This window comes from Aegilops tauschii, chromosome 3 (assembly GCF_002575655.3).
Source record: "Aegilops tauschii subsp. strangulata cultivar AL8/78 chromosome 3, Aet v6.0, whole genome shotgun sequence".
NCBI lineage: Eukaryota > Viridiplantae > Streptophyta > Magnoliopsida > Poales > Poaceae > Aegilops > Aegilops tauschii.
In genome coordinates, this window is record NC_053037.3 from 597700157 (window position 1) to 597725753 (window position 25597).

General features: G+C 43.6%; 1 protein-coding gene across 1 annotated transcript; it reads right to left on the minus strand.

Moving 5' to 3' along the window:
• Positions 1 to 657: 657 nt before the first annotated feature.
• On the minus strand, positions 658 to 2848 carry LOC109769788 (probable glutathione S-transferase GSTU6). The gene is made up of 2 exons (XM_020328525.4): positions 2478 to 2848; positions 658 to 1334 (listed from the first exon to the last, which is right to left on the minus strand). Exons 1-2 carry the CDS (start codon positions 2814 to 2816, stop codon positions 930 to 932), a joined length of 744 nt encoding a protein of 247 aa, XP_020184114.2. The 5' UTR covers positions 2817 to 2848; the 3' UTR covers positions 658 to 929.
• Between the last annotated feature and the right edge of the window lie 22749 nt (positions 2849 to 25597).

Genomic DNA, 25597 nt, shown 5'->3' on the forward strand with positions numbered 1-25597 from the left:
GTATCCAGTAACCAGAACATCCACAGTCGAGCATCCTCTGTTCGGTTTGAGATCGTTATTTCTCTGTCAGTTCCTGATCAGCCAGGGCCCAGACACAACGTGACATATGGCAATCAAACAAAGAATGTCTCCACGTATCCCTTAAAAAAACGCACGGGCTTGTTTGCTAGTCCCTTAAAAAAACTGTTATGGTTGGATGTAGAGGGCCGAGGTGGGACTATTCATAATTGGACGAACCCTCTTACATACAACACACAAACATGTGCTATGTCAACTGGTCGCTGCTTTATACGCTGAACGGGAGGACCTGAGTTCGACTCCACGTAGCTCCTCTATTTTTGCATCGTTTGCCAGCTGAGATGGGCCGGTGGAAAATAGTGCAGCCCGTCTCGGACGAGGACGAAAATCTGAATTAATTACGTGCTTAGGAGATTAGTACCACCTCGTTTATATTACAATTTTGTCCATACAAATCATAAAAGCGTATTATGACATGAGAAGAAAGCGCATTGTGACGGTGAACCCGACAAAGTCAATCCGTGCTTTATTATTATTATTATTATTATTATTATTATTATTATTATTATTATTAGGGAGAGATTAGGGAAAGATATGATAGTTTCGAAAAAAAAACGTCCTTGACAAAGCGATGAAAGATAGACGAAGCTTTAATTTATTCCCAAAACAGCAAAGTCAGATCCAAGACAGTGCACGCATGTGCACCATCCATGGCGATCAGACCCTAATAACCAAGTACTCCCTCCGTCCCATAATATAAGAATGTTTTTATACTAGTATAGTGTTAAAAACGTTCTTACATTTTGGGACAGAGGGAGTAAAAAAGTTCAACGAGCACAACAACTCGTGAAAACACCAACTGAATTTGAAGGCGAGCACAGCAACAACGATGGAACGGGGCGACATGATCTCTAATTAGTTGCCGACGCAGTGAGCGCGGCGTTCCACTTTGGATAAAGAACCGTTGAGATGTACTCCTCCACCTTGTCCTCCGCAGGCAGCAGCGCCCTAACCGCCTCGGCGGCCCTGAACCGCTCCGCCCACGCGGCCAGCTTTGGTGTCCTAGCCGCGTCGAGGAACGGCGGCATGGCGGCAAGGTGGCCTATCGCTTTGATCCAGGGAAGATAGCACCCCAGGGCAATGTCGAGCAGCCCGAGAGAGCCACCGCCAAAGAACAGTGCCTCAGCCTCCCCTTCTTTGGAGCACTCCGCCAGGGCGGCCTCTAAGAGCCCGAACGCCGCCAAGGTCTCCTCCACCTTGTCGGCTCTCTCATGCTGCTTTGCCGTCTTGAGAATGCCGATGCATGAAGGGAACAACTGCGGCAACAAAACACAACGGCGCCTGTGAGATGTTGTTAGCAGTAATCTTATCATGATGTATCAGCAGGTAGTTTTGAGTTCCGCATGTAGCTAGTTGTAGTTGGTGCCAGCAAGGTGTACGTGCTTTGCGTACGAAGACAGTTAGTCATTTTTTCGGAGAGGGTGGACGGTGAGTTGGGCATGTACACTGGTTCAGTCGGCTTCTGTCTATAGCATGAATACACGTCATCTATGGACTACGCTGTAGACAGCACGTACAACAAGTTGGCTATTTGGCCGGCTGTAACGTATGTGCATACAAAGTCCATGGGAGAAGGAAAAACTGTTTTTTAGGTTCGCGGGAGACGGGGAAAGTATGTTTTCCCGAAGCATGAGATAAATGCGACGCACGATAAGCGGCGGCCTCGGTACAACGGCAAATTGACCGTCTATAAGCAGCGATTCACATGGGAACAGACCGTCTTTATTTCTACAGACAGATGCGAGCAGTTTTCCCTTTCTCTCTCCCATGTCATTTTTTCTCCTACGTGGCTGATGTTACGGACGGCTGACTGTACATCATTGTACATGCCGTGAGAGACGGCGTACGTGACTACGTGTGAGATGCCGGAGGGCCGTGTGAAGCGGCTGCCACAGTCAAAGGCCGTAGAGCATGAGAGTATGTTAGCTGCATGGATTAGTTAGTTAGTCGCCTTGTAGGGTAGTTCGTTAGTGCGTGTGCATCGCATGCTAGCCAGGTCCTATGGCCGTAGAGAAGAGATTGACAAGCGTTGAGCATGACGTGCATGTAGCTGCTTAGTGGAGTTAGTGGGACACGTTCTGGGTGCACGTACGCATGAAGTAGATCAGGCTAGTACTGGCCGTGTTAGCTGTGTATATACGGATGACATTGAGTAATGAAAAAGTTGAGTCAGTTGGAGGAAACAATGTAGCATACGTGTTTCTCACCGGGAGCAAACACAAAGGTAGTTTTCTCCTTAGCGACTGTGCGTGTTAGTTTCTACCATGGTTGTGTGTTCTTGAGAGAAGAGAGAGATGTGACAGGCAGCGCTAATAAGGCAGAAGAGGCGCTGCGAGGAGGCAGCACCAACAGATGCAACTCCGACTCTCCAAGCTCAAACCAAACGATAGGAAACAAACCTTGTCGTCGATGTAGGAAGCCCAAAAGCGGGCGACGGCACGGCTGTAGGGGTCGGTGGGGAGGATGGAAGTGCTGTTGCCGGCGAAGGCGTCGTCAAGGTACTGCACAATGATGAGCGACTCGCAGACGGGTCTGCCAGTGTGGATGAGGACGGGGAGCTTCTTGTACACGGGGTTGGACGCAAGGAGGAGGTCGCTCTTGCTCCAGGGGTCCTCGGGGAGGAAGTCGTAGCTCAGCTCCTTGATGCAGAGCGCCATCTGGACGCGAATCGTGTACATGCTCACCCCGGTCCCCGGCCCCAGCAGCTTGAGCCTTTGCTCTTGAGCGCCGGCCATCATCGATCGTCGTTGAAGGTTCTCTATACGTGTTGATTAAGTGCAGTATGTCTGTATGTATACGAGATGGCAATGCGTCGTCATTCGGTGATTGTGCATTGATAGCCATCCATGCGCCTTGAAATGTGCAACCGGCCATCACTTTATCGCTACAGCGTTCCACTATCCCTAGCTATCCAACCACCTGCCCATTTTGTCATGGGGAATGTGTGTGGCTGCTTTAGGGTTTACATTGTGGCACAAGGACCAATGAAGCTAAGTGTACGATTGATCCATGTCCGAAGCGTGCAATGCCACGCCGTTTTTTAATTGTAATTAACTGTCCTCTTTGTATTTGCACTAGCAACGTTTGGGAGGGCAGGGTTGAAAATCAGCTAATAACTTAGTAATATGCGAGTTTAAGTATATTTTTCTATATTGGTTACCATATTTCCGCGTATATCAAGAACTTCCGCTTATAATCATTTACACAAAATTCAGTTGGGAAATGCTCTGAAGCTAGATCAAATGTTGAATATATAAAAGTATCAGATCGGATTGATCAGAAATTTTCAATTCAAATTATGGCAACTAGTCATGAACCCGTGCATCTGTACGGGCTAGTTTTGTAATGCTACATTGGTTCAATACTCTGGTAACCATTTTTTTCCCATCTAGTAGAAAAATACATTTGTTGTGTGCGAACCATTGAAGGAATGATGAATATGAAAATACAGCAATCATATCTTGAAAGTTTAATAATCATGAAAGTGATTATCTTTAATATTACAACAAACTGGAAAACAAATTGGTAATATTTGTTAGCATCCCGAAACATAACGCAAATATCCTATAAGTAACTTAATTTTGAATGGTAAGTATAATAATAATTCATTTATTTAATATTCATTCTTTTTGTCTTGTTAAGATTTTTGGATTAAGCATGGGGTATGTTCATCATCTCCTATTAAAATAAGAAAACATAATATTTTGTTTTCTTCAAAGGGACATTTACATCTGTGCCCCTAACTCGAACCCACTACTCAGTTTTGCCCCTAGTTTTCGGGTATGCTCAGTTTTGCCCCTCTGCCGTCAGTGCCACTTATAGAAATGCCCCTCCACTCCGTTTCCGTCCAGTCAAGGCTGTTTGACCGCTAACTTGCCGTCAGTTTGACATATTTGCCCCTCTTTCTTACATGTGGGTCCTCTCTTACCTCTTCGCTTCACTCTCACTGTGTGCTCTTTCTCTCGCTCGACCCTAACCCTATCTCTCTCTTCCCCAAATGGCCCCCTCACCTGAACCCTAGCGGCTTCGATCCCCACCATGGAAAACTCCAGATCAATGGCGGGCACGGTGGAGATTCGGTGGACCTGACTCTTTACGTGAGTTGTGCTGCGATTCGGAGCCAACCGCTGTGGACGGAGGTCGACGGTGGTTGCGGCGCCGGCGGCGGCCATGAAGGGAGCACAAATCCGAAGGGGTAAGTGCAGTACTTTCAGATCTGAAGCCTGTTATACGTATTGTAGTTCGATTTGATTCCTAGTGTTCATCTGCGTTCGTAGTGCTCATTTGGTTCAATTTTTTTTTCCTGTTTTTCATTGTCATTCGTAGGGTGGACTATATATGTTTGGATTGTAGAATGGAAACAACTCTTCTAGTTCCTGCTGGTACAAAAGCAGGGAACACAGGATTTTCATTTCCTTTGGCAGTGGAGAGCACACTGAAGTTTGTGCAGTTCAGATCTCAAATATGTGCTAAATACCCGTGGGGAATACATGATGCAGTTGAATTCAGGTACTGGGATATTGATAGTTCAGTTTGGGTCCCAGTCCAATGTGATGCTGAGTTAGAAAAAATGTTTAGAATTCATGCTCATTTCCCACTCAAATTGGAAATCAATGTCATACAAAGAAAAAGAGGATTGACAGAGAGCAGTGGCAGAAAATCACAATCTACTAGTTCTAGAGGTAGGAGCAGAATATCCAGGGGGAGAAAAACAAGTGTTAGCAGTCAGAAGAGAGCTTCAGATGCAGGAGAAAGCTCTATGCAGGTACCAGGAACACCATCAGAGCAAGTTCCTATTTATGCAGTGTTGGAAATATGCCCTAGAGGCAATAATAAAATGGTTATTATTGTATTTCCTTGTTCATGATAATTGTCTGTTGTTCATGCTATAATTGGATTAACTGGAAACCGTAATACATGTGTGAATACATAGACCACAACATGTCCCTAGTAAGCCTCTAGTTGACTAGCTCGTTGATCAATAGATGGTTATGGTTTCCTGACCATGTACATTGGATGTCATTGATAACGGGATCACATCATTAGGAGAATGATGTGATGGACAAGACCCAATCCTAAGCATAGCACAAGATCGTGTAGTTCGTTTGCTAGAGCTTTTCTAATGTCAAGTATCATTTCCTTAGACCATGAGATTGTGCAACTCCCGGATACCGTAGGAATGCTTTGGGTGTACCAAACGTCACAACGTAACTGGGTGGCTATAAAGGTGCACTACAGGTATCTCCGAAAGTGTCTGTTGGGTTGGCACGAATCGAGACTGGGATTTGTCACTCGATATGACGGAGAGGTATCTCTGGGCCCACTCTGTAATGCATCATCATAATGAGCTCAATGTGACTAAGGAGTTAGCCACGGGATCATGCGTTACGGTACGAGTAAAGTGACTTGCCGGTAACGAGATTGAACAAGGTATTGGGATACCGACGATCGAATCTCGGGCAAGTAACGTACCGATTGACAAAGGGAATTGTATACGGGATTGATTGAATCCTCGACATCGTGGTCCATCCGATGAGATCATCGTGGAACATGTGGGAGCCAACATGGGTATCCAGATCCCGCTGTTGGTTATTGACCGGAGAGTCGTCTCGGTCATGTCTGCATGTCTCCCGAACCCGTAGGGTCTACACACTTAAGGTTCGGTGACGCTAGAGTTGTAGAGATATTAGTATGCGGTTAACCGAAAGTTGTTCGGAGTCCTGGATGAGATCCGGACGTCACGAGGAGTTCCGGAATGGTCCGGAGGTAAAGATTTATATATGGGAAGTCCTATTTTGGCCACCGGAAAATGTTCGGAATTTTTCGGTATTGTACCGGGAAGGTTCTAGAAGGTTCCGAAGTGGGGCCCACCTGCATGGGGGGACCCACATGAACGTGGGTAGTGGGGGCAAGGCCCCACACCCCTGGTCAAGGCGCACCAAGATCCCACCTTAGAAGGAATAAGATCATATCCCGAAGGGATAAGATCAAGATCCCTAAAAAAGGGGGATAACAATCGGTGGGGAAGGGAAATGATGGTATTTCTTTCCCCCACCTTTGCCAACGCCCCAATGGACTTGGAGGGCAAGAAACCAGCCCCCTCCACCCCTATATATAGTGGGGAGGCGCATGGGAGCAGCACCCCAAGCCCTGGCGCCTCCCTCCCTCCCGTGACACCTCTTCCTCCCCGCTTGCGCTTGGCGAAGCCTTGCCGGGATCCCTCTACTTCCACCACCACGCCGTCGTGCTACTGGATCTCCATCAACTTCTCCTCCCCCTTGATGGATCAAGAAGGAGGAGACGTCCCCGCTCCGTACGTGTGTTGAACGCGGAGGTGCCGTCCGTTCGGCGCTAGGATCATCGGTGATTTGGATCACGACGAGTACGACTCCATCAACCCCGTTCTCTTGAACGCTTCCGCGCGCGATCTACAAGGGTATGTAGATGCACTCCCCTCTCTCTCGTTGCTAGATGACTCCATAGATTGATCTTGGTGATACGTAGAAAATTTTGAATTTCTGCTACGTTCCCCAACAGTGGCATCATGAGCCAGGTCTATGCGTAGATTCTATGCACGAGTAGAACACAAAGTAGTTGTGGGCGATGATTTGTTCAATTTGCTTGGCGTTACTAGTCTTATCTTGATTCGGCGGCATTGTGGGATGAAGCGGCCCGGACCGACCTTACACGTACACTTACGTGAGACAGGTTCCACCGACTGACATGCACTTGATGCATAAGGTGGCTAGCGGGTGTCTGTCTCTCCCACTTTAGTCGGATCGGATTCGATGAGAGGGTCCTTATGAAGGGTAAATAGAAATTGGCATATCACCGTTGTGGCCTTTGCGTAGGTAAGAAACGTTCTTGCTAGAAACCCATAGCAGCCACGTAAAAGATGCAACAACAATTAGAGGACGTCTAACTTGTTTTTGCAGGGTATGCTATGTGATGTGATATGGCCAAAAGGATGTGATGAATTATATATATGTGACGTATGAGATTGATCATGTTCTTGTAATAGGAATCACGACTTGCATGTCGATGAGAAAGACAACCGGCAGGAGCCATAGGAGTTGTCTTAATTTATAGTATGACCTGCGTGTCAATGAAAAATGCCATGTAATTACTTTACTTTATTGCTAACCGTTAGCCATAGTAGTAGAAGTAATAGTTGGCGAGACAACTTCATGAAGACACGATGATGGAGATCATGATGATGGAGATCATGATGTCATGCCGGTGACGAAGGTGATCATGCCGCGCCTCGAAGATGGAGATCAAAAGGCGCAAGATGATATTGGCCATATCATGTCACTTTATGATTTGCATGTGATGTTTGTCATGTTTACATCTTATTTGCTTAGAACGACGGTAGCATAAATAAGATGATCTCTCACTAAAATTTCAAGAGATGTGTTCCCCCTAACTGTGCACTGTTGCGAAGGTTCGTTGTTTCGAAGCACCACGTGATGATCGGGTGTGATAGATTCTAACGTTCGCATACAACGGGTGTAAGCCAGATTTACACATGCGAAACACTTAGGTTGACTTGACAAGCCTAGCATGTACAGACATGGCCTCGGAACACAAGAGACCGAAAGGTCGAACATGAGTCGTATAGTAGATACGATCAACATGGAGATGTTCACCGACGATGACTAGTCCGTCTCACGTAATGATCGGACACGGCCTAGTTGACTCGGATCATGTATCACTTAGATGACTAGAGGAATGTCTATCTGAGTGGGAGTTCATTAAATAATTTGATTAGATGAACTTAATTATCATGAACATAGTCAAAAGGTCTTTGCAAATTATGTCGTAGCTTACGCTTTAGTTCTACTGTTTAAGATATGTTCCTAGAGAAAATTTAGTTGAAAGTTGATAGTAGCAATTATACGGAGTGGGTCCATAAACTGAGGATTGTCCTCATTGCTGCACAGAAGGCTTATGTCCTTAATGCACCACTCGGTGTGCTGAACCTCGAGCGTTGTCTGTAGATGTTGCGAAACATCTGACATACACGTTTTGATGACTACGTGATAGTTCAGTGTGTAATGCTAATGGTTTAGAATTGAGGCGCCAAAGACGTTTTTTAAACTTCGCAAAACATATGAGATGTTCCAAAGACTGAAATTGGGATTTCAGACTAGTGCCCACGTCAAGACGTATGAGACCTCTGACAAGATTCTTAAGCCTGCAAACTAAGGGAGAAAAGCTCAATCGTTGAGCATGTGCTCAGATTGTCTGAGTACTACAATCGCTTGAATCGAGTGGGAGTTAATCTTCCAGATGAGATAGTGATGGTTCTCCATAGTCACTGCCACCAAGCTATTAGAGCTTCGTGATGAACTATAACATATCAGGGATAGACATGATGATCCTTGAGCAACTCGCGATGTTTGACCCCGTGAAAGTAGAAATCAAGTAGGAGCATCAATTGTTGATGGTTAGTAAAACCACTAGTTTCAAGAAGAGCAAGGGAAAGAAGGGATACTTCATGAAACGGCAAATCAGTTGCAGCTCTAGTGAAGAAACCCAAGGTTGAACCCAAACCCGAGACTAAGTGCTTCTGTAATGAGGGGAACGGTCACTGAAGCAGAACTACCCTAGATACTTGGTAGATGAGAAGGCAGGCAAGGTCGACAGAAGTATATTGGATATACATTATATTAATGTGTACTTTACTAGTACTTCTAGTAGCACCAGTGTATTAGATACCGGTTCGGTTGCTAAGTGTTGGTAACTCGAAATAAAAGGCTACGGAATAAATGGAGTCTAGCTAAAGGTGATATGACGATATGTGTTGGAAGTGTTTCCAAGGTTGATGTGATCAAGCATCGCATGCTCCCTCTACCATCGAGATTGGTGTTAAACCTAAATAATTGTTATTTGGTGTTTGCGTTGAGCATAGACATGATTGGATTATGTTTATCGCAATACGGTTATTCATTTAAGGAGAATAATGGTTACTCTGTCTATTTGAATAATACCTTCAATGGTCTTGCACCTAAAATGAATGGTTTATTGAATCTCGATCGTAGTGATACACATGTTCATGCCAAAAGATATAAGATAGTAATGATAGTACCACATACTTGTGGCACTGCCACTTGAGTCATATTGGTATAAAACGCATGAAGAAGCTCCATGTTGATGGATCTTTGGACTCACTCGTTTTTGAAAAGATTGAGACATGCGAACCATGTCTATTAGTATATATGCATGAAGAAAGTCCATACATATGGATCATTTGGACTCACTTGATTTTGAATCACTTGAGACATGCAAATCATACCACATGGGCAAGATGACTAAAAGGCCTCGTTTTCAGTAAGATGGAACAAGAGAGCAACTTGTTGGAAGTAATACATTTGATGTGTGCAGTCAAATGAGTGCTGAGGCACGCAGTGGATATCGTTATGTTCTTACTTCACAGATGATTTGAGTAGATGCTAAGAATATTTACTTGATGAAACACAAGTCTGAATTATTGAAAGGTTCAAGTAATTTCAGAGTGAAGTTGAAGATCGTCGTGACAAGAGGATAAAATGTCTGTGATATGATCATAGAGATGAATATCTGAGTTACGAGTTTGGCACACAATTAAGAAATTGTGGGAATTGTTTGACGACTAATAACGCCTGGAACACCATAGTGTGATGGTGTGTCCGAACATCATAACTGCACCCTATTGGATATGGTGCATACCATGATGTCTCTTATCGAATTACACTATCGTTTATGGGTTAGGCATTAGAGACAACCGCATTCACTTTAAATAGGGCACCACGCAATTCCATTGAGACGACACCGTATGAACTATGGTTTAGAGAAACCTAAGCTGCCGTTTCTTAAAAATTTGGGGCTGCGACGCTTATGTGAAAATTGTTTCAGGCTAATAAGCTCGAACCCAAAGCGGATAAATGCATCTTCATAGAATACCCAAAACAGTTGGGTATACCTCCTATTTCAGATCTGGAAGCAAAAGTGATTGTTTCTAGAAATGGGTCCTTTCTCGAGGAAAAGTTTCTCTCGAAAGAATTGAGTGGGAGGATGGTGGAGACTTGATGAGGTTATTGAACCGTCACTTCAACTAATGTGTAGCAGGGCACAGGAAGTTGTTCCTGTGGCACCTACACCAATTGAAGTGGAAGCTTATGATAGTGATCATGAAACTTCAGATCAAGTCACTACCAAACCTCATAGGACGACAAGGATGCGTACTACTTTAGAGTGGTACGTAATCCTGTCTTGGAAGTCATGTTGCTAGACAACAATGAACCTACGAGCTATGGAGAAGCGATGGTGGGCCCGGATTCCGATGAATGGCTTGAGGCCATAAAATCCGAGAGGATCCATGTATGAAAACAAAGTATAGACTTCGAAAGAACTACTTGATGGTCGTAAGGCTGTTGGGTACAGATGGATTTTAAAGGGAAGACAGACAATGATGGTAAGTGTCACCATTAAGAAAGCTCGACTTGTCGTTAAGATGTTTTCCGGCAAGTTCAAGGAGTTGACTGCGATGAGACTTTCTCACTCGTAGCGATGCTAAGAGTCTGTTAAAATTATATTAGCAGTTACTGCATTATTTATGAAATCTTGCAGATAGGATGTCAAAACATTGTTTCCTCGACGATTTTCTTGAGGAAAGGTTGTATGTGATACAACCAGAAGGTTTTGTCAATCCTGAAAGATGCTAACAAGTATGCAAAGCTCCAGCAATCCTTCTAAGGATTGGAGTAAGCATCTCGGAGTTGGAATGAACGCTTTGATGAGATGATCAAAGATTTTGGGTTTATACAAAGTTCATGAGAAACTTGTATTTCCAAAGAAGTGGGTGGGAGCACTATAGAATTTCTGATGAGTATATGTTGTTGACATATTGTTGATCAGAAATGATGTAGAATTTCTGGAAAGCATACAGGGTTATTTGAAAAGTGTTTTTCAATGGAAAACCTGGATTAAGCTACTTGAACATTGAGCATCAAGATCTATAAGGATAGATCAAAAACGCTTAATAGTACTTTCAAATGAATACGTACCGTGACAAGATTTTGAAGGAGTTCAAAATAAATCAGCAAAGAAGGAGTTCTTGGCTGTGTTACAAGGTGTGTGTATTGAGTAAGACTCAAGACCTGACCACGGCAGAAGAAAGAGAAAGGACGAAGGTCGTCCCCTATGCTTTAGACGTAGGCTCTACAATATGCTATGCTGTGTACCGCACCTGAAGTGTGCCTTGCCATGAGTTAGTCAAGGGGTACAATAGTGATCCAGGAAGGGATCACATGACAGCGGTCGAACTTATCCTTAGTATCTAGTGGACTAAGGAATTTTCTCGATTATGGAGGTGGAAAGGGGGTTCGTCGTAAAGGGTTACGTCGATGCAAACTTTGACACTATTCTGGATGACTCTGAGTAGTGAACCGGATTCGTATAGTAGAGCAGTTATTTGGAATAGCTCCAAGTAGCGCGTGGTAGCTACATCTACAAGATGACATAGAGATTTGTAAAGCACACATGGATCTGAATGTTGCAGACCCGTTGACTAAAACCTCTCTCGTAAGCATAACATAATCAAACCCTAGAACTCATTGAGTGTTAATCACATGGTGATGTGAACTAGATTATTGACTCTAGTAAACTCTTGGGTATTAGTCACATGGCGATGTGAACTTTGAGTGTTAATCACATGGTGATGTGAACTAGATTATTTACTCTAGTGCAAGTGGGAGACTGTTGGAAATATGCCCTAGAGGCAATAATAAAATGGTTATTATTGTATTTCCTTGTTCATGATAATTGTCTGTTGTTCATGCTATAATTGTATTAACTGGAAACCGTAATACATGTGTGAATACATAGACCACAACATGTCCCTAGTAAGCCTCTAGTTGACTAGCTCGTTGATCAATAGATGGTTATGGTTTCCTGACCATGGACATTGGATGTCATTGATAACGGGATCACATCATTAGGAGAATGATGTGATGGACAAGACCCAATCCTAAGCATAGCACAAGATCGTGTAGTTCGTTTGCTAGAGCTTTTCTAATGTCAAGTATCATTTCCTTAGACCATGAGATTGTGCAACTCCCGGATACCGTAGGAATGCTTTGGGTGTACCAAACGTCACAACGTAACTGGGTGGCTATAAAAGTGCACTACAGGTATCTCCGAAAGTGTCTGTTGGGTTGGCACGAATCGAGACTGGGATTTGTCACTCCGTATGACGGAGAGGTATCTCTGGGCCCACTCGGTAATGCATCATCATAATGAGCTCAATGTGACTAAGGAGTTAGCCACGGGATCATGCGTTACGGTACGAGTAAAGTGACTTGCCGGTAACGAGATTGAACAAGGTATTGGGATACCGACGATCGAATCTCGGGCAAGTAACGTACCGATTGACAAAGGGAATTGTATACGGGATTGATTGAATCCTCGACATCGTGGTCCATCCGATGAGATCATCGTGGAACATGTGGGAGCCAACATGGGTATCCAGATCCCGCTGTTGGTTATTGACCGGAGAGTCGTCTCGATCATGTCTGCATGTCTCCCGAACCCGTAGGGTCTACACACTTAAGGTTCGGTGACGCTAGAGTTGTAGAGATATTAGTATGCGGTTAACCGGAAGTTGTTCGGAGTCCTGGATGAGATGCGGACGTCACGAGGAGTTCCGGAATGGTCCGGAGGTAAAGATTTATATATGGGAAGTCCTATTTTGGCCACCGGAAAATGTTCGGAATTTTTCAGTATTGTACCGGGAAAGTTCTAGAAGGTTCCGAAGTGGGGCCCACCTGCATGGGGGGACCCACATGAACGTCGGTAGTGGGGGCAAGGCCCCACACCCCTGGTCAAGGCGCACCAAGATCCCACCTTAGAAGGAATAAGATCATATCCCGAAGGGATAAGATCAAGATCCCTAAAAAAGGGGGATAACAATCGGTGGGGAAGGGAAATGATGGGATTTCTTTCCCCCACCTTTGCCAACGCCCCAATGGACTTGGAGGGCAAGAAACCAGCCCCCTCCACCCCTATATATAGTGGGGAGGCGCATGGGAGCAGCACCCCAAGCCCTGGCGCCTCCCTCCCTCCCGTGACACCTCTTCCTCCCCGCTTGCGCTTGGCGAAGCCCTGCCGGGATCCCGCTACTTCCACCACCACGCCGTCGTGCTACTGGATCTCCATCAACTTCCCCTCCCCCCTTGCTGGATCAAGAAGGAGGAGACGTCCCCGCTCCGTACGTGTGTTGAACGCGGAGGTGCCGTCCGTTTGGCGCTAGGATCATCGGTGATTTGGATCACGACGATTACGACTCCATCAACCCTGTTCTCTTGAATGCTTCCACGCGCGATCTACAAGGGTATGTAGATGCACTCCCCTCTCTCTCGTTGCTAGATGACTCCATAGATTGATCTTGGTGATACGTAGAAAATTTTGAATTTCTGCTACGTTCCCCAACATGCAGGTCCTACTCAGAGCAGAGATTCTGTTGATCCAAATATTGAGGAGGGACTTCCTGATGACTGGCCTACAGATGATGAGGATGAAAGGCTTTTCCCTCAGTTTGTTACAAAACAGAAGGCCAAGAAGACAGATGATGATGGGGATGAAGATTATATGCCACCACCAGAAGGAATGTTTGATGAGCCAGGTGAAGATGAGTTGGAGGAGGACCAGGACATGGGATATAGTGAGGATTCTGATGATGGAAGGCCAGATGTGCAGTACAACAGAGATGATCCTTCTTTAAAAGAAGGAACTATATTTTCCAGTGCTTTAGACTGTAGGAATGCACTAGCTACATTTTCAATTAAAACTCAGAGTGAGTATGTAGTAGACAAGAGTGATCCTACTAGGTTGACTGTTCATTGTGCTTATAAGAGGTGTAGATTGAGGATGCATGCCTCCTTAATGAGAAATAGCTCATTGTTTCAGGTACAAACAGTAGGTGCATATGTAGTTACATTGCAAATATTTTTCAGTTTTTTGTTGCAGCAAGTATGTCTGACATGTAATTTAACTTTCAATATTGCAGGTCAAAGTGAATCAGTCTGCACATACTTGTCCAAGTGTAAGCAAAAGGCAAAGACTGAAGTCAGCTAAGTGCAGATGGGTTGCTGATGCAGTGAAGCATTGGGGTTTAGAGGATTCAGAGGTTGGAGTTACAGAGTTGAAAAAGAACCTGAAGAAAAAATATGGCCTGCAAGTCCCATACATGAGAGTGTTCTATGGAAAGCAGATGGCACTGGACAACATTTATGGTAAGTGGACTGACTCATTTCAATTGTTGTACACTTACAAGGCAGAAGTTGAGAAAGCATCTCCTAGAAGTGTAGTTAACATTGACAAGCACACTGTAGAGTACAAAATAGCTGGAAAAACTAGACAAAAAGAGTGCTTTAGAAGAGTGTTTGTTTCTTTCAAAGCATGCTGGCAGGGTTTTTTAGATGGATGTAGGCCCTATCTTGCAGTAGATGGCACAACACTGAATGGCAGATATAAAGGCCAACTTGTGAGTGCATGTGCAGTGGATGCTTGCAACTAGATCTTCCCAGTAGCAGTTGGAGTTGTTGAGTCTGAAAATACAGATAGTTGGACATGGTTTTTCCAGAATTTAAAAGAACTAACAGGACATCCACCAGGTCTTGTCATCCACACAGATGCATGCAAAGGACTAGAGACTGCTGTTGAAGATGTATTCACAGGAGTTGAGCACAGGGAATGCATGAGGCATTTGGCAGCTAATTTCTCCAAAAAAAATTAGAGGAAAGTTTTTTGATGATAATTTGTGGCCTTGTTCATTGACATATAGCATGAAAAAACACAATTATCATCTTAGACGGCTATACAGCAAACCTGGTGTCCAAGAGTACCTAGAAGAGCATCATAGCAAACTATGGGCCAGGGCCTTGTTCAATGAAATATGCAAAGTTGATTATGTCAATAAAAATTTAGCTGAGTCATTCAATTCAAAAATTAAGAAGTGGAAGGGGGTACACATTGTGGACTTGCTTGACAAAATTAGGCAGTTCATAATGGAAAAGTTTGACTTGAGACAGCAGATTGCAGCTGGGACATACAATGGGCACATCATAATCCCAAAAATCATGGTTATGCTTCATGCAAAATCAAAAGACCTTGATATGTCCATAGTGAAAAGAAGCACATTTGAGGCAGAGATTACTGCAATTGACAAGGAAAAAAGAGAGTGGAGATATCCTGTTAATTTGCAAACACATACTTGTAGTTGTAGAAAGTGGCAAATAACAGGACAACCATGCATACATGCATTGTACTTTATCACTTCAATGAGAGGTCCAGTTAGTGAGATTGATCATTATGTTCATGAGTATTTCTCTGTGGCAAAATTCAAGGCTACTTGTGCTGATAATCTACCACTTCTGGAGGCAAGCAACAATGGGATGTTGTAGACCCAGGATTTAAACTGAGTGCTCCATTGCAAAATAGGCCACCTGGTAGACCTAGGAAGACAAGAATTAGGGCTAAATCAGAGGGAAAAGGACTTGGAGGAAGAAAGAATAAGTGTTCAAGATGTGGGAAGCTTGGGCACAAAGGCAGCCATTTCAAAGAGTCCATTGACCCTGCATTTGGAGAGGAAGAACATTGGGGTGCTGATAATGCCAATGATGAACCTCTGGCTAAAAATGATGAAGCAACTGATGTTGCTACTGATGCAACAACTGCTACTAATGAAACTATGGCAGATGGTGCTACTGATGATGTAAATGCAAATGCAAGTGCTGGAGATGATGCAAATGCAGATGCAAGTGCTGAAGATGCTGCTAATGCAAATGCAACCGTTGGAGATGATGTAAGTGAAAAAAATGCAGGTGCTGGAGATGCTGCTAATGCAAATGCAACTTCTGCAGATGCAACAACTGCCAGTAGTGCAGTCAGGTACTTTTTTGGTTTATTTTTGAAATTATTTCCTAAATTCTTCAATGTTTGCTAACTGGCCTCCCCCATTTATTTGTGACTTTGCAGCCCAAGAAAGAACTACAAAAGACCAGCTGAGAGGGGACAGTCACCACATAAGAAGAAGTTCAAAATTGCAGAAGAGGAGATTATAGGTTCTGTCACTGGAAACAATAATCCTACCAGTTCTTCTACTCCAAACAAGGCTGTGAGCAAAACTGTGAGCACCAGGAGGAGTTCTAGGCTCTCTTCAAACCCAGCTTGCAATACCAGGAGCAAGAAGAACAAGTAGATGTGGTAGTACTTGTAATGCTGTGAAAATTTGTTGTGGGTGTGAAAACTGTAAGGTCATGTAATAAATTTGTTGTGGCACAATGCTGTGAACTCTCTTATGTCTCAATGTGATCATGTCCTATGTTTGGTCCAGTTGCTAGTGTGCCCATTTAACTGTCATTTTTGTCACATTACTACTGCACTGTCAAGTTTTGTCACATTACTACACTGCTACAAAATGGAACACAATATACCCAAAATAGCAAACTCATTTGCAGTTAAAACTTGTCACATTACACTAGATGAAACTCATTTCCAATGTGCTTTGGAACAAATACAACTAATTAAGATAGCTCACACAACAATACATTACATTTCATTAAATACCATAATCCAGCTAGTATGGATTCTTAAACCACTCAGAACAAACTGATGCCAAAATGCTAATGCAAATTACTATGAGAAATCCCCATGTTTGCATAAGTTCATTTCTCTTCTTGATCTTCAACTTGAGTTTCTTGTTCTTCTCTGTTAAGTACATCAACCTCCTCTCCAAATGATGGGACTTTAGCCAGCTTTTCTCTAATCCAGCATGAAGTTCCTCAAATGCACGAGCAACACAATCTGTGGGAGGGGGATCAATCCAAACTACCCAGTCGCATTCATTAGGGAGCTGCAGAATTAATCTTACATTATACAACAAAAAATTGGCAAATAATGACAGCCAAATGAGAGGACAGACAGAGCAGGAATGAGAGTTAATCTTACATCTAGGGGGCAGCCTAAGAATCTTCTTCCCGTGCTTGCACCTCCCCAGGCGACGCGACGAGCGGGGATGAGACCGTGCCCTGCGCACCGCCGCGTCATGCTCATCTCCAGCCCAGAGAATGACGGATGGGGGAGGTAGAACTCAGATTGAAACTGAACAATCCCAACACCATCGACCTAAACGCAGGAAATCCCCAATCTGATGAACCCTAATTGGGACAGAAATCCCCCCAGATCGATCCACCGAAGAGCCACACTTACCTCGCAAGCCACCGACGAGCTCGACGTGGACATGCCGCCGCCCTCCAAATTGACCCACCTTCGGCCTCTGAATCCCGCTGCGGTCGCTCTCTCCCCTCTCCAAATCGAGCCGTCGAGAGGTTGAAGAAGAACAGAGAGAGAGTGAAGCGAAGAGGTAAGAGAGGGCCCACATGTAAGAAAGAGGGGCAAATATGTCAAACTGACGGCAAGTTAGCAGTCAAACAGCCTTGACTGGACGGAAACGGAGCGGAGGGGCATTTTTATAAGTGGCACTGACGGCAGAGGGGCAAAACTGAGCATACCCGAAAACTAGGGGCAAAACTGAGTAGTGGGTTCGAGTTAGGGGCAGAACTGGAATTGGCCCTTCTTCAAAAGCTTAAGTTAGTTAGTTTAGTTCAGAGTACTATATAGTTAGTCTCCATTTATTTTAATATTTTTAACAGTAACCCTACCCGGTTTCAACTGGCCACTATATTTAATTTAGTATAAGACATAAGGTAATTCTAAGTTCTAAAAGGTCGTCAAAAATGTACACACGTGGAGATCAGGTAGGACATACATATGTAGAATTTGGCAAAATAATATGATAATTTTTCACACGAAGAAAATAATACGATAATTCGTGATATCTACTTACTGTAGTTTAAATACATTTTTTACGGCATGTATCTGTTACCGTCACCTAGTGTTGCTTAATTAGTGTGCGTTAACTGAATTTGTTAATTTTCTCAGCTAAAAAATTATCAAATTTCCTCGTATGGGTATATGCATCTATATATTTGTTACACACACATGTCAATTTTATACTTTAAAACTATATTAAAATATGATTTTGCCCAAGTTAATTTGGAATGCTGTCAAATTAATTGTGGCCGAACTATGCATGCTATTTTTCTGGTTATCAGTAGAGTTTAGATGTATATGCAGATAGTGCCTGCACGGAGAAGCTTGTCAACTAAACTTACCGTATGTATTCACATTGCCATGCATGTCGTACAAATCATACCCTGAATGTAAACCACTCTATTCAACTATTCAGAGACTCGTTCAGCACCTTGTAATTTTTATTTTTTCATTGTTTTTGTTAGAATATTTGTACTGTCGGCTCGTGAAAAATCTTCTAGCATTGGCAAAGATCAAGATCGTGTTCTTTTGTTTGATGATATGAAAATTGCTTACCGTTCTAAAAAAAAAAAAAGCAGACTTCTAGTGTGTAGATTGTGCCGGCACTTGAACGTCTGCTCCAAGAGCAACTGTTTTTCTGCTAACCATGGCATGGAGGCAGAACGTGGTACGTCGGTGAACCACCAACGTCAAGGAAAAGAAGGAAAGAGGCACGTTCCATATATTTGCAATCGAAAAAATAATACGAACTGCTCAAATACCTGGACCCCGTCGGTGTCGTTCGTCCGCTCCAGGATCAGTTTGTGTAGGCGTGCCGTGTACGCATCCAGCCGCAGGAACTATTTCTCCTACCTCCCGATGGCTTCATCTACATGTGTTTGTCAAGGTCAAAACTACCGGCCATCAGCTTCGGACAGCGCCATAACACGCTCGCCAGAAAGTGTTCGCTGAGTTGCAAGATCATCAGATCGGTCTTTTGAACCATGGAACATGCTTCTTGCAGCGCTTGTATTTCTGAGTGGGGTAACAAATTTCATCAGTTCTTTTATGAAATCATTAGGAGATAGAGCCCAAGGACTGGAAGACTCACGTGATGCAGTGATTAGGGGCTTGGGAGGAGCGGGCGATCTGTAAGCTGGAGGTTAGGGAGGGTAGGAGGCGTAGAGGAGTAAACAGATTAGATGGAGGGTTTTTTTTTTTGAGCTGATCAGATGGAGGCTTAATTGGTTGGAAGTAGTGGAAATTTCATCACAGCCATTGATTGATGATTTGGCGTCTGGTATGGTTTGGGAATCATTAGGAGATAAGAGTCCAAGGGTTGTACAACTCATGTGCGTGGGATAACCAAGGGGCGGGTTATGCTTCATCCTACGGCTACAAATACATTGTAATTTAATCAGATGGACGTAATTAATTAATCTTTAGGATTAACGTGGTGTCTCGTATGGTGCCTCTAATTAGTAAATATAAGATATAAGATATAAGATAGACGTGTAATTAGATGAGAACTCATGTATTTTCTTAAATACAAATATCTATGTAGTTGATTTATTACATTTGGTTTTTGGTATTAACTATATCCCTAAACATATAGGAGTAGCACATTACGGTCTATAGAAAATATTCATATTGTACTTTTGTTCTATGTTGTCTCAAAAAAATTTCAAATAGTAAATCATTTGGATAAGCTACTATATGATGGTACTACACATGCGTTCGTGTTTTGTACCTGAAGAGGGATCTTTGGTATTGAACCAATGATCAAGCCAACATTTATTGAAAAATTTAAATGCTTATTTTAGATGGTTTAAAGAAAATCTTGTTAACTAAAGAGATGCCTTTTGAGCAGGCAGTGTGGCTGACTCTCTACAACTCTGTCCTGAGATCATGTGGTGGTGCCTAGTTTTGAGGACAATGTGAGTACACATGAGTCTTACAAAAGGTACAAAGCAAGTCTATAACGGATGAATCTATGGAAAAAAATCATTTGCCCAAGTAATGTAAACCGAAGTTAAAACATCTAATGGGTAAGCAGACATATTTCAGATGGAAACCCCTATTGCATCTTGATTTATCACTCATGATGTTCCTAAATCCAGCATAGCAGTCATGTCCTTTGTGGGACTTGTCCTTTTCCTAACTCAAGTCACTGACACAATGGATCATTAGCTTGTACATGAGCCATTCATCTCTCATAAATTCATAATACTGGTATAATATGTGAATACTATTTTCATGAAAGGTGTGCTTTATTACATTTCCACCTTCCTATTCAAAACAGAATTCTGAATTGTACTACCCAGACTGAACTTTTCTCATTATAAGGTAAAACATAGGTTTAAACAGATGCAGTCATAAACTTGAAGACCATAGAGAACTCGATGTACTGTGTGCTCCTAGGTTGGCACATCATGGTGATCTATGTGCATATTCTATTGATTCTCAACTTCTACCACAATTTTCATGGTCACCAACCTTAACAATGATAAAACAATTGATTAGTCCAAGAAGAGTATGGAAGTCTAGTGACAATAATATGAACCGAGGCTCATAAAAGTATTATGCCAGGTGAAAAGGCGAGATATGGATAAAATGGCACTCAAAGGAGCATGTCAATCCTTTTCTTGTCTCATATTGGTCTCATATGTTTCTCGTACATAACATAATTTAACTTATGATATTTTATATAAAATTCATTAGAGAGATGCTCTAAAGCTAAATCAAATGCTAATCGGTAAATGTCTTAGGTCAGACTGAATGGAAATTACCAACTGAAACTATGCAATTGCGCATATAAGTAGATATGAACTCAATTTTTTTTCTTGCAAAAAAACATATACATGTAGTTGGTCCCAATTAGTGAATCATTTTAGGAATTATACTGATGATCAATAACACAACGGGACTTTTCATTTCTTCGTAATTAACTTATTTCTAATGATTGATAACACACCGAGAAACTCACAGAAAAAAAATCTGAAGAATGTGTAAAAGTCTCGTGCAATGTCATCCTCCTGGATGATTTCGTGCATGTTTTTGTTGTTCTAAGTGCTTCTGCAACTTTGTCATCGAATGCAAAGTCCATGTTAATTCATCAGATATTGCTGATTATTTTTCTCTGTCACTGCAATGTTTATACTATTTTTTTCAAACATAGTGGAGACATAGATGATCACGACACACACACAATCTCACTGTATTCCTATGAGCGCTTCCAATAAACTAAGTCGACAAGTCCTGACATTGATGAAGTCGCTACAGACACCTCATAATCAACTGGGCATCTTACCAACGAAATAATATTGTCAGAAAGTCTGAAATAAATCCAAGAAATATGCGAGCACCTGTCCCAAGTCTAGAACATGAACCCCTATGGGCTTGCTCCACCACAAGGAATCTAACAATCTAAGATATCCTTATTTTCCTATTTATACATTGTAAATTCAAAGGTTTATAATTTGGACCCACCATCCGAAATACTTCAGCTTATGTCGATGAATGTGTTGCCTTTTTATATCTTATTTAAATAATATAATAGAGATTCCTTAGAAAAAAAATGTAGTGATCTCTTAGCGTCTTTTTAGTGGCAACCGAGACAATTAACCAAGCTTCCATCTAAAGGTTTTTCCTTCGGTGGGGCCCCACAATTTGGGGCCGGGGCACTGTGCGGTCGCTCAGTTCGCTTCCCATCATCGACGGGCCTGCTCAAATCAAGATCATGTAAAACATTACAGTTATGTGGGCGATCTGGAATTCGAGGAACAATTGGACTTACCGTGAGGTGCAAACTGATCAGATGTTTTCTATCCGCCGAGTCGGAGAGGATCTAGCGGCACTTGATATCCCAAGTGATCAAGTTGTTGTTCTTTCAGGTTATGGTTGGAGACCATCTGCTGACGGTTGGGTTAAGACCACCTGCTGACGTTGCTTTTAATTTCGAAGCTGGGTTGGCTGTCGGAGGTGTCGCTCGCTCGCGAATTGCTTTGCAAGGTGCATGATGCAAACCTCACCCCAGGGTCATGGAACCATTGATCTCGGAATCCTTATCACTGCGTGCCGGAGTTATCTTCGCAGAATTGAGGGTTACTCCCATGTGATTTTGGGAACAGATTCCGCGAAGGTGGTAAATCTCTGGAACTCTCGCCATGGTTCACAAACAGTTGTGGCTCATATCCAATTAGAAATTCGAGAGCTTACTTCATTGTTTACTTCATGTATTATTTAACATGTAAGCAGGACAGCTAACTTTCCGGCCAATCTTTGCGCGAACCGTGCCTGCTCGCTGATGGTTATCGAGAGTTGGTTGGACTCTGAACCCCCCTTCCTGATCACATTCACCAGCCTTATGGCTGATTGTCCCATGAGTACTTTTGTTTGAATAAAGGTCTCAAAGTTCCCCGCAAAGACAAAGCAGAAACTAGCCGTCAGTCTTTTTTTTTTTTGAGGGAAAAGCCAACTAGCAGTTAGTTTGTTTTTTCAGGAAACAAGGAGTAGTATATTTTTTTTAGAGCAAGCAATCAGTAGTTAGACCCATGCAAACCCAAGTCGGCCCACAACGGAAAGCCTTATAAAGTAACGAGAGTCTGAGAGAGAGAGAACAACCCGAAAATTCGCATGTGAGCCCGAGCACCTGTGATCTCGGAATCTGTGCCATTTGTTTCTATGCCTATCGACGAAGCGCTGAGTATAGCGAAGGGTGCAATGCTCACGGGGCTGTTGCGATGGCCCAATGTTCAGAAACCGCCGTCAGTTAGCGAGGTGGCGGAACAGACGGGATTGGACTTGCTGTGCCATTTAACTCCCCCACCCGGACCAAATGAGCCGTTTAGCTCATTAATAGCAGCACCGTTGGGAGCTACCAATCTTCTCCAGCACACTTCCTCCCCACTCTTCTACATCGCACAGCGCACTTCCTCCCAATCCATCATCTTCCGACCTAACCAATCTAGGCAGCTAACACCAATCCAGGCGTAGAGAATGTCTGGATCTTCATCCTTAACCGGGTTCGAGCAACTCCCACCGCTAATCAGCTGCCCTGAGTGCGGCGGCCGCGTCTTCACCTGGATTGCTCGGGCGGGTCAGAATGCGGGCGTTCGTTTCTACAAGTGCGTCAACAAGGACGTGAGTACTACCCCATCCATACATCTGAATCCCCATTAACATCCACACCATCTAATGCAATCTTTTTGCATTTGGAATCAATTTGTTTGTTGCAGGCTGGCATCTGCAACTACATGAGAACCAAGGCGGAGTACCTAGCCAAGCTTAGCTACCATATGGCGACCACACAACAGCCATTGCAGGGGAGCAGCCAGTCGGGAGCTTGTCTGAACCGCAGAGCTCGAGTTGTCGAGTAGCAGCGCAGTGGTCCAGTCAGTCCCCAAGCTTCCAGAGCCCAACCACTGCTTAATCAAGCAGGCTCATCCGCCGCCGCTCTTCGTGTTCTTGTGCTTTTAGAGGCAGGCATTCTGTTAGTGCTTCTGCTTATCCTGTTGGCGTTGGTCAAAGTTGTATCACTCCTTAGCAGGTAGTCAGTGGTCTTGTTCACACAGTACAAGGAATTTCTAGAACGCGCGTTTGTTTCTTTTCTAATCGCAGTGGTCGTTTGTGAGGTGTGGCAGTGTTTTGATTTGTAAGCCTGTTTGCTAAGAAATATGTCACTATTAATGAAGTTATGGTCAGTTCTACATGTTGACACGCTCATATGGTACACTTTTCCAGCAGCACTTCCCCAATGCTTTTTCCCCACGCTGCCATTTGGCATTTTCTGATTAGTTCAGGCGTTTAATTACGTTCATTAACACATATAGCCGCTGTCACCGACACGACTGGCGGAACGCAATAAATTAATACCTACCCGTCTCCATACATAATTGCCGTCCTTATCTCAGGCCACAGCCTCGCACCCACCCAACGCTCCTCATACCAACCATTTATTTCGCCCGACTCTTCTTCAGCTCCCACAGTCGATCTGGCCGACGGTGAGCCAAGTCCGGTGCCGGAGCTAAACAGGTACGCGCGCAGTTTGTTCCAACCGCCTCCCCTCCCCTCAATCTCGCATTCCGACCGCAACAATCCACCCATTAGCCAGTCAATATACTAGGAACACGACAGATCCCAAGATCTGGATCCCACAAATTGTTCTATTCCCGGATTGCTCTATCCCGATCCGCTACCATGTATGCAAGCCTGGCGACTCTTGTGCATTTTTAATATATAGGATCACAGTCCGTTTTACTCAACCTAGTGAAGCCGTAAGCCATAAACTAGTGAAGTCATTTAGGGTCGATTTCGTCTAGGATTTTCGAAATAAGTTCATTTTCCTGTAGGCACTATATCCGCAAACAATTTATACATACGATTTTTTCAATTTTCGCTTACGATGATATCTGTAGGCACCATGTCTGATGCCGGTAGTTGTGATGGGGCCGCAGCTGCGTGGGATGCACCACAAGACGACATCCTTGAGCAGCCAGTGCATGCTATGGAAGAGCAGGCACCTCCTGTTCCAACATCTCGAATTTCAGTCAGAAAAGCAGTAGAAGTAATCCAGACATTTGACGATTACAAAAGGTGGCTCCTCACTGAAATTGGGTTTGGTGGAATCTTAAAGCTAACCATGTTGCAGAAGCTTAATCTTAAGTTCAGCGCATGGACTATGAGCAAGGTCTGTGTTGAGCGTCGAGCAATTGTTCTATCAGAAACAAAAGTACTCAAGTTTTTTGCGGAGGACATCCACAAGGTGTTCGGCATACCATGTGGCCACCGGAATGTTAAAGGCCGCGATGGGTTCATCAAGCCAGAGGCTGTGACCTTCATAAAGAGGACGCTAGGGATGGACAGGACGGGTGTGCATAGTCTACGCGCGGCTGAGGAATTCGTTATGCGCGACATTTCTGAGGCGTCCAGCAAGATAGAGAAGGATTGCTTCCAAATTGCATTTGTCATTTTTGATATGGGACACGTTCTGGCACCTAGGACAAAACACGATTATGGCACCATAGACTATTGGGGTGCACTTGCAAACACGGAGAATATCACGCAATATAATTGGTGTGAGTTTGTACTGGAGTTTTTGCTCGAGGCAGTCCGGCGGCTTAGGAATGATATGATGGCCAACAACCATAGTACAAACCTGGTTGGTTGCCACTTGTTTCTCTAGGTTTGTAAACATGTGTTTTTCAGTACACACCCTCCTGTGCACCGAAATCTGTCATTTGCTTTTATGGTACATGCATTCTCTTTTTCAGATATTCTTCCTTCACAATGTTGACCTTGGAATTTTCAACAAGAAGCACAATGTTCTTCCACGCATTAGTGATTTCGACCAGAATAGCCTGAAGAACATGATAACGATGGCCACTGACATTGGGAAGGGCCCCACTTCATATGCAAAATGCATGGTAAACATTGCAGCACAGATGACAACATAGCTCATTCATTATGAATTTTTCTGTTTTTGTATTAAGGGATTTCCATGTGTATCCTTGGCAGATTCGCCAGGGCAGCGACCTATGCTATGCCCGCTGCAACATACCTGATTGCAACCTCACAACATCCAACCAGCCAGTAGGATCTGGCAATATGGATCAACATGCTGGCAATCACACGGATGACAGGCACGATTCAGTCCAGGTCTCATCTT